Here is a 13,433-nt window from a genome sequence, read left to right on the forward strand (position 1 = left end):
TCCAATATCTCATTTTTATACAATGGATCCCTTTATACCAGTGCAGGTGAAATGTCATTTTTTTATGTTTTCCCTTGTTGGTTTTCTGGAATGTTGCTCTACTAGGAACACACAGCAGACTATCTTGGTGGTCAGTACAGCCACGCTGGGATACGATAGTGGCCTCCTGCACTGCAATCTGTCTCTCTCCCCCTCATTGTTGATGACTAGTTGCACATAGCTCTCCTGTACAGGCCTAACAGATCAAATGGCACTTGACCACATTGCAGGGATTTTTACATTGTAATTAAATTACAATTTTTTGTCAAGTCAGTGTACAAGATACTTCTGATTCCATTGGGAGATTTTTTTAAATACACAGGGGGACATTAAGATAAGCTCATGACATACCCTTTAACATTGTTATATCTGTCAGTGAGTACAGATTTGAGTCTTTAAACTGTGTTATCAGATACAAGTTACCTGGTTAAAAACTTGAATTTATATTAATGTGTTAAATAAAGGATTACTATTTACAAAAGGTTTATGGTGAAACTTTATACTGTTAATATAAGCTCCTGATTTTGCATATTTGCGTAATCATTTTCCTTGAACTTCATTTTTATAAATGTTAAGTTAATCAATGGCTTATCAAGAACAGCTGCCTACCCTGACCAACATTTTATGATGAGACAGCAATAGAACATCAATAAGAAATGCCTTAAGCATAAACACTCCCTCATCCTCATAGTTCTGTGCTACAAAGTACATTCCCTCTAACGATGCTCATCAGAACTTTTGTTATTCAGATTGGCCCTTGGATTTTGGAGGTAAAATTGTCGTATTTGGCACTGTCGGAGGAAATCAGATCTTTAATTTATTAGTTATTGTAAACCATGTTGGTGTTATAAGGATTACAAATAAAAAGGCTGGAATAATGTGCCTGCAAAATAAATAAATGAGAAGCTTTAGAAAATGTAAATGTGCTCGTTTGCATTATTTGTAACATAAAAGACTTTTCACACATTTTAGACTTGGCAAGCTTCCTGTGTTTCTTTCTCCCTTTTTATTTTTTAAAGAAGGTTATTGTATTTCATTTTGTTTTGTGTATCCGTTTGTTACAAGTACAATATCCACTTCAAAAAGGTTCTTTGCCTTAATGTAATAAAACTCCTTAGCTACTTAGGTTTTCTTGGCAGTTGGCGTGTTATGAATTTAAAGATCATGGGAAGAAAATAGTGGAAAAGGGCTTCCTTTCTAAACTTTTATCTGCCTGGGTATTGAATGGATTGGTGGGCAGAATACGTCCATACAAAAATGTTGGATAAAAACTTCACGATCGAGGTTTGCAATCAATATTTACGATAGAATTGTGGGCCATATGAAAGAGAGGGGGATGTTTGGCCCATCAGTGCTTGTTCAGCTCCTAGTAGCTGATTGATTCTAAAACTGGGCTGTTCTAAATGATCCCAATGATTCAGCAACAACAACATGGCTTGATAACCAATTCCATAACCTCACCACACTGTCTCCTAAGTATGTCAACAGTGTTGCTGAACAGGTTGTAGGGTTTAAAACAAAACGCATTATTTCCTCTAGCTGTCTTCTATGTTATACTTATTCTTGCAATACCTTTTTCAAGATAATTGCGATTTTTTGGTATTTGTATTAAGATATCCCTGGTTATAAATCCGTTTTGACCAGTTATTTTCGTTTCACATTGGTTATGCATCGGTTCTTCCTGTGTCATAATATTGGCCGCTAAAATCCAACCGGTTCAATCAGAAACATTTAATTAGTTCCTGACTCCTCTCTCAAAGTTTACCATTTTGATTAGTTCATCTGTCCTACCTGCTCCCTCTGGCACAGGTTCAGAGGGGCGGGAACAGGTTAATGAATGCATATGACAAGCCCTATGTAATGGAAAAACATAAGTATGTCAATTATTTTGGTGGGTTAAGGTAGAATAAGAACCAATCAAAATGGTGAACTTTGAGAAATGAGTCAGGAACCAAGGAAATGTTTCTGATTGAACAGGTTAGATTGAAGCAGCTGATGTTTTGAATTCAAAACACATTTTGATGGGAAGACTCGATGCATAACTAATCAAAAATGATTTATGACCAGGGTTATGTTAATAAAAATGTCAAAACTACCACAATTATTTACTAGTCACCAATGAAAAAAAGTATTTTGTGGAATTTGTGATTAAACTGTGTAAAATATTGGCATTTTCTCAATGAATGAAATAATTAAAATACAGGAAAAACAACAAAGTCCAGACTAATATGAATAATACATACAGCATGTTGCCTTGCTGTCATTATCAACCTCACATTTGCCTTATTGCTTATCAGTTATTAAAATAGGAATCACAAATCAAACAAAAAATGTCACTCTCCTCCATCTAAAAGATCGAAATTGGTTTCAGAAATATCGAGAGGAATTTACCACAGAACGGTCATTCATTAAAAGAAGTCAAGTGTCTGAATCTCACGTCTCTGTGAAGCATGGTGGGTGTCATGACTGCATCACTCACATCAGTATGAATAAATACCAGCAATATGCAAAATCTATTGGTAATTCCAAGTCTAGACGTGAATTTGTTGTGTTTTAGTGGCACAGATAATGCAGTGATAAAGGCAGACACCTTTTGCAAACTTTGTCGATGAGCACAATGTTACAGTTTATGTTTCTGATCATATCAGTTCATTTTACAAAGCTGCATTTCCTGACTCAAACATTGCCAACAAATTGGGGCAGGCTGCGTAAAAAAACAGTGGAATAATCAAAACCCTGTCGAATGACACATCAAAGTCTTTAGTCTCAGAATTGTCGTTGGGTTGTTTTTCACTGAGCACAGATGGCAACAACGACACAACAGCCAGTCAGCTGTACCCAGTTGCAGTCAGATACAGTGGCTCTCAAAAGTATTCACCCCCCTTTCACTGCAAGAGACCTGGGACTTGGGAGAAGATACATCTTCCAGCAGGACATTGACCCCAAACATACAGTCAAAGCCACATTGGAGTGGCTTAAAAACAACAAGGTCAATGTCCTGGAGTGGCCCAGTCAAAGCCCGGACCTCAATCCAATTGAGAATATGTGGAAAGAGTTGAAAATTGCTGTTCAGCAAAGCTTGGGCAATCTTGCAAAGAAGAATGGGAAAAGTCTAAGAGGGGTGAATATTTTTGAGAGACACTGTACTATGACCTTTTTTGCTTTGTTACTGAGTTGCCAGAAATTTAGTTTATATATTTTAGTTTAATTTCAAATTACTTAGTATTAGTATTAATTAGTCTGAGGTACAGTTTTGTATTAAATGATAAGAAAAGTATTTATAGGTTTATGTGCACTGTATTTACCTTTTGCATAATGAACTTTAGTGGTACAAAATTAAATGAAAATGTGGTTAAAATATACTGTATTCCTTTGAATTTAAGACACCGTCGAATTTAAGATGCAGCCCAAATTTACCACCCTCAGTTTGAGGGAAAAAAAAAAACATGAAATAAATATGCATTTACAAAGATACAACCCCAGTTATGCTGTTGTAGCATATAAAACTGGCTGAGAACAGTGTTGATGTAGAGTAACCACGGAGCTTGTTTATTGTGCTGCGTACTATAATACTTAAGATGGTGTCTCTGTCGTACACACACACCTCACTTACTTATAGCATCGCGCATCCCGGCAACAGCAAGCACGACACAACACTCCACTACATCAGGCAACAGGTAACCCAGCAACCACAACAGCATTGATCGCATTCCAAACAACAGTCAAAACAGTGTGCACAACACCAACAGAACATAACGTACTCATATGGAGATTACATAAACCTGTTTTTCTCCCAATTTGTGAACCGTGGTATTGCTTGGCATGTTGAAAAATACGGGAGTTTGATCAGCATTTCCGATCTGTCCAGCTGGTACTTGTTAGTAGTGCTGAAATTGTAAAAGATTATCTTTGAATTCCTCAGGAAGCTAACAACGACTCTGTGAAATGGTTGCCTGTATGTCATTAATGATTCGAGATCGGGCAGTAATGTTTTGGTTCGTCTTTTCTCAGCAGTAAGTCATGTTGCTGTCAATCTTTTTTTGACGATTTTAATACATGCATCACTATACTGCATTTGAATGTAAGACGCAGGCTATTTCTGAGAAGCAATACGGTAATACATTTTCTGCTTTGTTTCAATATCGAGAGTTGCCAGAAGTTTAGTTTTAGTTTTATATATATATATATATATATATATATATATATATATATATATATATATATATATATATATATATATATATATATATATATATATGTGTTACTGTTGATGTGTGAACACTGACTCCCATCTCAGACACAGTACTTTGCAGATCTCTCAAGGTCATTGTTGGCTTCAGAGTGACATCCTGAACCAGGGTCCTGCTTGCCCAGCTGCTCAGTTTGGGAGGGCGACCTGATCTGGGTAGTGTCTGGGTGGTATGATGCATCTTCCACTTCTTAATGAATCTGCCACTTCACTGTGCTGAGAGTGATAATAAGCGCCTTAGAAATTTTCTTGTACCCTTCTCCTCGGTTTTATTTGCTGATTTATATATATTTGTATGTGTTTTTTTGTTTTTTTTGTTTTTCTTTATCATGTAAAGTGCTTTGTGGCGACCCCTGTTAAAAGCGCTACACAAAAATAATGATTGATTGATTTAGTTACAGATGTACAGTAACTATAAAATTGAGTGACCAATTACCTGCAAAAAATCCCAATAGTAGTAAGTAGACATAAAAATGTGCCCTGTCAACTCCGCCCCCTGGTGTATCTTTTCAGTGGCAGTGTCAACAATATCGTAAATACAGATGTACTTTCTTTTGCATGATAAATAATTTTTTACCCTAAACATGAAAACATGATTTATACTTTTTTTTTTCTTCAAATCCACTGTTTTGCCAAGATTATAAATGTAATAAGGCCCTTTATGGTGTCTGTATAAGTCAAATATACAGATGCCCTGTTGGGCCTTATTGGATATATATATATATATATATATATATATATATATATATATATATATATATATATATATATATATATATATATATATATATATTCATACTTGAAAAACATGTTTTATCCCTTACCTTTCAATGTCTCTACGTTCAGTCCAAGTAATGTGTTCAATCCAACACAATTGGTGCTGATCCTTTCTGCTTGTTGCACTTTATCCCCTTGAGGGCAGGGACTCTGCACAGCTTTGACAAACAGTATGTGCTCAGGTAAATCGGGCTACACAGAGGCTTATCCCAATCGGTAATGGATAACATTTCTATTTCAGAAAAGTTTGTATTTATGTTTTATGTCATGTATTACTGTGCATACTTTGTAAATGTACTGTAGTGGAGCACTGACTTGATTTAAAACTACTGAGAGTGACAGTGAGGTAAGACTCAGCACTTCTGTTTACTTAACTTTTGGTAAACTGATATCTTAACCTTTGTCCGACCTTTTTGAAGGTCACTAGTAGCATCCCTCTAAGGAATTGCTATTTAAGGAACAGTGGCCTGGGTTTCACACTTTCGCTTCCATGCGCAGACCCCCCACACAGACCCCCCATACAGACACACAGAAGTCTACTGCATTGTTGGGCCTTCCTTCCAGCTGCAGGCATGTTGGAATTCCCATCTCCCTGTCCTCAAGATAACTCCTTGCCCAAGGGAGTACTCTACATGCAGCTTAATTTTCTGAGAGAAGATGACAACTTTTTTTTCCCTGTTAGCTAATGAAAGATGTTTTTGTGGCCTCCAATGTGCTGTTCTGCCTGTGTGGTCTCTTAAACTGGAGTAACGCTGAGCTAAAGAAAACATATTTGCTTATCACCTCTTGATCTGTGTATATATGGCAGTGGGGGTGGGAACGAATGACAAAACCTAAAAAACATGTCCACACAATGTAGTTTCCTATGAATTCTGCTTCATTTGTTACAGCTCACTTGGTTTTATTGAATGGGCTTAGTTTGTTTAACTCCAAAAATCCAAAATCCAAAACCATTACCAATGCTGCATCTTTAAATTTACCCTGTTTAAGTGTAATATTGTAAGTGTATATTCCTGTTTTACTGTATCGTGGTAATACTTTTTATTCAGTTAACTGAGCATGTTGTGCTAAAATTACACAACATTTGATATAGGTATGTCAATAATGATTTCTGTTAAATTTTTAGGCAGGCAAAAATGACATGTACAGTGGCTCTCAAAAGTATTCACCACCACCACACCCCCCCCCCCCCCCCTTGGACTTTTCCACTTTTTATTGTGTTACAACATGGAATCAAAATGGATCTAATTTGGAGTTTTGAACACTGATCAACACAAAAAAGTCCATAATGTCAAAATGAAAAATAAAATCTACAATTTGTTCTAATTTAATTACATATATAAAAAAGAAAATAATTGATTGCATAAGTATTCTCCCCCTTTGCTATGACACACCTAAATAAGCTCTGGTCCAACCAGTTGTCTTTAGAAGTCACATAATTAGTTGAATGGAGTCCATATGTATGCAATTAAGGTGTTTCACATGATTTCAGGTTAAATATACCTGTCTCTGGGAGGTCCCACAGTTGGTTAGTACGTTTCCCAACAAAAACTACATCATGAAGACGAAGGAAAATTCAAAGCAAGTCCAGAATAAGGTTCTTCAAAAGCACCAACCAGGGGTAGGATATAAGAACATTTCCAAGGCACTGAATATCCCCCTAGCACAGTAAAGTCCATTATTAAGAAATTGAGAGAATATGGCACAACTGTGAATCTGTCTAGAACAGACCGTCCTCAAAAACTAAGTATCCGGGTGAGAACGGTGCTAGTCAGGGAGGCCACCAAGAGGCCTATGGCAACTCTAAAGGACTTACAATCTTACATGGCTGAGCTGGGCAACAACAGCCCAGGTGCTTCACAAAACTGGCCTATATGGAAGAGTGGCAAAAAGAAAGCCATTGTTGAAAAAAACACATCAAATCTTGGCTAGAGTTTGCCAGAAGGCATGTGAGAGATCAAGACCAAGTGGAAGAAGATTCTTTGGTCTGATGAGACCACAATAGAGCTTTTTGGCCTCAATGCTAACCACTATGTTTGGCGCAAGCCTAACACTGCACATCATCCTGAGAACACCATCCCTACCGTGAAGCATGGTGGTGGCAGCACTATGCTATGGGGATGCTTCTCTGCGTCAGGGTCTGGAAAGCTTGTGAAGATAGAAGGCAAAATGGATACAGCAAAGTACAGAGAAATCCTGGAGCAAAACCTGCTGAAGTTTGCAAGAGACCTGGGACTGGGAGAAGATTCATCTACTAGCAGGACAATGACCCCAAACATACAGCCAAAGCCACACTGGAGTGGCCTAAAAACAAAAAGGTTAATATCCTGGAGTGGCCAAGTCAAAGCCTGGACCTCAATCCAATTGAGAATATGTGGAAAGAGTTGAAAATTGCTGTTCACAAAAATCCCCTTCCAACTTGATGGCGTTTGAGCAATTTTGCAAAGAAGAGTGGGCAAAAAGTGCAGTGTCCAGATGTGCAAAGCTGATAGAGACTTATCCAAATAGACCCATGGCTGTATGCTGCCAAGGGTGCCTCTACCAAATATCGACTCAGGGGGGTGAATACTTATGCAATCAATTATTTTCTTTTTTGTATTTGTAATTAATTTAGAGCAATTTGTAGATTTTATTTTTCACTTTGACATTATGGACTTTTTTGTGTTGATCAGTGGCAAAAACTCCTAATTAAATCCAGTTTGATTCCATGTTGTAGCACAATAAAATGCGGAAATGTCCAAGGGGGGGTGAATACTTTTGAGAGCCACTGTAGATGTGTGAAGAAACCATTAACTAATGTTTTGTATTACCTAGAATGTTTTACTTAACATCATGTAATCAAAGAAACTTTAAAATGATATTGCAAGTGTCTACCAGAATTTTTTTGTTAATTTTATGGAAAACTACAAAGCGCTATGTAATTCAATATGTTAAAGTTACATTATTCAGCAAGTTTATTCGACTTTATAAAGAAAAATTAGTCGGGGGAGGGAGGTGTATTATAGCTAGGGCTTCTGATTTTTGGTTTTAATCGAAAAAACACCCCAATACAAAAAAAATGAAATCTTTGGATAGCCAATAAACACCAGAAAACACCATAAAAACTGAGGAAGTGGTTAATCAATTCACATTGACTTTACCCTTTTCCCATTAAAAAATAAAAACTACTACAAAAATAATAAATACATGTCCCAGTGCTGCTGGGCAATGTCCCGCCTTCCTGGCTTGTATCTATGATTGATTCGTTCTGAATACTAAACCCAGGAGGCAGTATAGTCCAGTGGTTAAAGTCCAGAGCTTGTAACCAGAAGCTCTGAGCAAGTCGCTTAACCTCTTTGTGCTCTATCCTGCGGATGAGATGTTAAGTCAATGTCCTATTGTAAGTGACTCTGCATATAATGCACAGTAAACAGCCTACCTCTGTAAAGCTCTTTGTGATGGTGGTCCATTATGAAAGGCACTATATAAAAATAAAGATAAAAAAGATAAACCCGCCCCAACTATTGAGTGACAGCACATTCCTACATTTCTCCGCTTGCGAGATTTAAAATGAAATTACAATCAGGAATATAGGCTTGTTAGCCGGATTTAAAGCTGCATTACAGTTAACATATGAAGGATTTAAAACAGACTTGTAGCAAAATGTACAAAAATGCCTCCACACAAAAACTCCAGAAGAATGTGCCCATGACCATAGGGATTTCATTGTGGAAAACAGCAAAGGAGAGAAGCTACAACTTAAGTGTGCAAGTACTGTCGAGTTACTACTATACATATTTTGACAGAAAAAAAAAAAACGCTCAAGCATTTTGGAAAGTAACCAAAAACAGTAATTTCATAAAGTATATAAAAAATGAAATCCCCGAAAAAAATTTTTTTTACATAAAACTTGATAATAGCTAAAAATAAGCACCGAAAAATGCTATTAATAAAAAACGAAAAACAGAAGCCCTAATTATACCATATAATAATATAAGGAATAATTACTTATTTAATTCCTTATGGGAAGTTTGAGCAGAAATGTGTTTTTCAGAATGGGCCATAAAATATTTTGTTCTTCATGACAACCAAGCATTTAGTATTAGATCTCTGTTGATGTCTTTCTGATCTGCTATTTTTCAGTTAACGAATATTATGCATATTTAGGGATTCTCCGAGTGGCCTCTATGGACAGATCGCTAGAGGTGTATGTTCTGAATTTTTCCAAGTGCATCGAGTAATTTCATCCAGTGATATTTCCCATATCACATAACCATGTAATACGGGACACACACACTCATTAATCACCGCAATTCAAACAGCAACACATCGCCACAATTCTCTTATGTGTACTTGATAAAGAAACTCCTTCAGAGACCTCCACATCCAGTGAAAATCAGATCAATCTAAGAGAAACTTGTGAAGTACTTGCTTGTTTGTTTTTGGTGCGAGCGGTCAGGGGAATGGGAACACCTTGAAAGCATGCAGAGATGAACGTCAGGGTGTATTGCTCTGTTGTAACTCTGGTGCAAAATCAGAGGATGGTTTCAGCTCCATGTCTACATAAGAACATAAGAAAGTTTACAAACGAGAGGAGGCCATTCGGCCCATCTTGCTCGTTTGGTTGTTAGTAGCTTATTGATCCCAGAATCTCATCAAGCAGCTTCTTGAAGGATCCCAGGGTGTCAGCTTCAACAACATTACTGGGGAGTTGATTCCAGACCCTCACAATTCTCTGTGTAAAAAAGTGTCTCCTATTTTCTGCCCCTTTGTCTAATCTCCATTTGTGACCCCTGGTCCTTGTTTCTTTTTTCAGGCTGAAAAAGTTCCTTGGGTCGACACTGTCAATATCTTTTAGAATTTTGAATGCTTGAATTAGGTCGCCACGTAGTCTTTTTTGTTCAAGACTGAACAGATTCAATTATTTTAGCCTGTCTGCATATGACATGCCTTTTAAGCCCGGAATAATTCTGGTCGCTCTTCTTTGCACTCTTTCTAGAGCAGCAATATCTTTTTTATAGCGAGGTGACCAGAACTGCACACAATATTCAAGATGAGGTCTTACTAGTGCATTGTACAGTTTTAACATTACTTCCCTTGATTTAAATTCGACACTTTTCACAATGTGTCCGAGCATCCTGTCACTTCCTGTCATCATCACTTCCACAAAATAAAATCTGTTTTTTCAAGTTATTGTTTTCAAAACAACCTGATCACGCAGCAAACTCTTCTGTACCTCTGGATTCTGAATATTTAATTTGCAATAATAGCAAACAAGTTATGCCAATATAAAATAAAAGTAAACAAGTAATACTGCAAATAAACTGTACCAAAATGTATTATATATATATATATATATATATATATATATATATATATATATATATATATATATATATATATATATATATATACACACACACAGAGACACACACACATATGCGGAAACCTAACGATTGCTGTTGGTTTTCTACTGTATCTCCATTCTTCAAAAAATGCACGCACAGAGTCGAGTTCCCTAGGGTTATGCTCAAAAAGCAACCTATGGATAAAAAAGTAGTCCAGATTGTGTTTTTCAACATAAGCAACTTACTTTTAAGAATTATATATATATATATTTACGCATTTAATTAAAATTTTTAAAAAATAGCACGGTAAGTAATCTTAATTTTACTGATACAGTTCTTAAATTCATGACAAATAAAAATACTTCTAATACTACTAGATATTTCCTTATTTCACAGTCAAACAAGAACCCTGGTCAAATGCATATGAGTGTCATGTGTAAGAATCCCCATGTTAACCAGTCCTGAGAAAAGAAGTTCACCATTCTCTTGAGCCAGATTTGCTGAATGCAAGTGTTAGTGTGATTTGGATGCAGAGCTCAAGAAAAAAGACAAGGGGAGGGCATATACTATACAGGACATTGTGGTGATTGAAGTTCTGCGCTGGTGATTTACCTCATAATCGAAAGGAATAGAAAAAAATATACAAAATTAAAATTGCCAAACCGCTAAAGGCAATATTTACCCACTAGATGGTTTCAAAACAAGCCAAATTTGGCTGCAAAACCGACAATCTGGCAGCACTGCGGACAACCTCAACCTCCCCCGATTGTAAAACAAACATTCCACAACTATACAGCATGCACACTGACAGACCAGGCTGAAAGAAACCCCATAGAATAGATGGCAAAACTTGACATACGCAGGTACGGCATGGTGCTGCAAGTGTCTTTTGACGTACCTACGTTCATCCAGGAGCTGAAGTGGTTAAATCATCTTAATAAATTCAACAGATTGTGACTTTTTTTGGCTACATGTGAGACAAAATATCAAAACATGAATCAAAATATCCAACAAACAAGTCGTGCGAGAAAAAAGAGGTTTGTAAAAGTGTGGAATGTGTCATGAACTGTTGTTAACTGTATGAATTTGAAAGGAAATCGGATGTTAGTTCAGGGCTGCAGAGTGAGGGCATAATAAAATAACATTAGTTGACATGAATCAGTCGACAGTCCAGTTTTTTATAGCTTTACCTTCATCAAAACGCCTGGCAGTAAAGAGTGTTCCCAGTAAGCCTTGACTCAGCTGATTTTGGTTTTCTCCGCAGGCTTTGATGAAGTCAGCTGTTCATCAACAACAGGAGACAAGTGAAAAACACCTTGAAGCTGCAATACAAAAGCAAGCCCATAAGTGCGAAGATCTGCTTAATGCCCAGGTAACAAAGAACAAAACGGTTTTCATTGTCAGAACACATTGTAAGAGACCTGCTTTTTATAGCAAATCTCATTTTTTGTCACACTGGCAGGATCTGAAGGTTTGACCCCATGAGTATTAAACACTGACTCATAGTTTTTTTTTTTTTTTTTTTTTTTTAAATAGCATTAATTAAATTATAGCTCAAATCAACATTAAAAGTTTTTGTTTAAAAATACTTTTTTTTCAATGTAATGACAGATTTTTAGTCACGTTGCAAGTTAGTATTGTAAATGTCAGCCATAACTTCATCACTAGTAATTTTCATAGCGAAAAGTAACATTATGTAAGAGATAAACAACTCAAAGTGTTGAATCCGTAAAAATAATTCACTGTTTCGAGTGCCGTTCGGCGCGATTATTTTCTTACTGATTCAGCACCTGAAAACATTTCTTCCTAATTGTTACTTGTTCGATAATGAGATTCAATTGAATGTTAATTTGGTAACTGGATTTGGTTTTTGCTCTTTTGTTATGCTTAGTTTAAACAGTTGAAATGTTTGTCTCTCACATTGTGGGAATGTTGTCATGAGTTCCTCAGAGTTTGATTTTGAAAGTGCCTGTTGTAAGTGAAGATAGTAGCGAGGACTGTGTTTTAGATGTAGAACATGACAGTGGCATTAGAAAAATAAAAATACAAAAAACAAAGGATTGTGAACCAGGCACGGAGAGTAAAATTATTGATCTTTTTGCCAAACCTAAAGCACATGAAGACTCAAATATCATTGCCAGGGATCTGTTATCTAGAAGTAAGGTAAAATGTCAGTGGGCTGTAATCTTGTTTGACCAATGGTTAAACAAAAGAAATACAACAGTTCAGTTTAAATGTTATTGATGTAGATTAACTAAGTGATGAGGAAATTGCTGTTGTTAATAAATAATAATACATTTTATTTATAGAGCACTTTTCTCGACCCAAAGCACTGTACAAGAACAATAATACAATATACAAAGGTACATATAAAATATTAGTTCAGTAAAACAAATCAAAAGTTAAAATAAATCGTCAAAAGCTATCTTAAAAAGGTGTGTCTTTAAGTGAGATTTAAAAATATCCACAGACTCGAGAATCTCGAATAGATCTGGGCAGCATGTTCCATTTTCGCGGGGCAGCACTACAAAAAGCTTAGTCTCCCATAGTACAGAGCCTAGACCTAGGGTGAATAAGACACCCGGCATCCATCGATCTTAAATTGCATGCTGGAATGTACTCTTGCAATAGATCTCTCAAATAAACGATGGCAGCACCATTTAAGGTCTTATAGGTAAGAAGCAGAATTTTCTAGTCAACCTGATACCTCACAGGGAGCCAGTGCAGTTTATACAGTACAGGTGTCATGTGCTCACAAGAAGAGGTATGAGTTAAAACCCGGGCTGCAGAATTCTGCACATACTGAAGCTTATTTAGTACTTTAACAGCAACCCCAGTCTAAGGAACATTGCAGTAGTCCAGTCTTGAGGAGATGAATGCATGAATTCATTTCTCAGCAGAAGATGAGGACCAAAATGATCTTAACCAGGCAATGTTATGCAGATGAAAGAATGAAACTTTAGTTATATTTCTAACATGAGTTTCAAACGATAAGGTGGAATAAAAAAATAATACCCAAGTTTCGCACTTAAGGTTAAGCT

At 36.5% G+C, this 13,433-nt stretch overlaps 1 protein-coding gene across 2 annotated transcripts in view; it reads left to right on the forward strand.

Moving 5' to 3' along the window:
* LOC121319559 (coiled-coil domain-containing protein 91-like) overlaps positions 1-13,433 on the forward strand; it is a 171,910-nt gene that overhangs the window by 95,259 nt on the left and 63,218 nt on the right. For both annotated transcript variants that reach the window (XM_041257129.1, XM_041257130.1), the window contains exon 8: positions 11,657-11,764. In XM_041257129.1, coding sequence (XP_041113063.1) covers positions 11,657-11,764 — 108 coding nt within the window. The remainder of the gene's footprint in view (positions 1-11,656; positions 11,765-13,433) is intronic.

Source organism: Polyodon spathula, chromosome 8, assembly GCF_017654505.1.
Source record: "Polyodon spathula isolate WHYD16114869_AA chromosome 8, ASM1765450v1, whole genome shotgun sequence".
Taxonomy (NCBI): Eukaryota; Metazoa; Chordata; class Actinopteri; order Acipenseriformes; family Polyodontidae; genus Polyodon; species Polyodon spathula.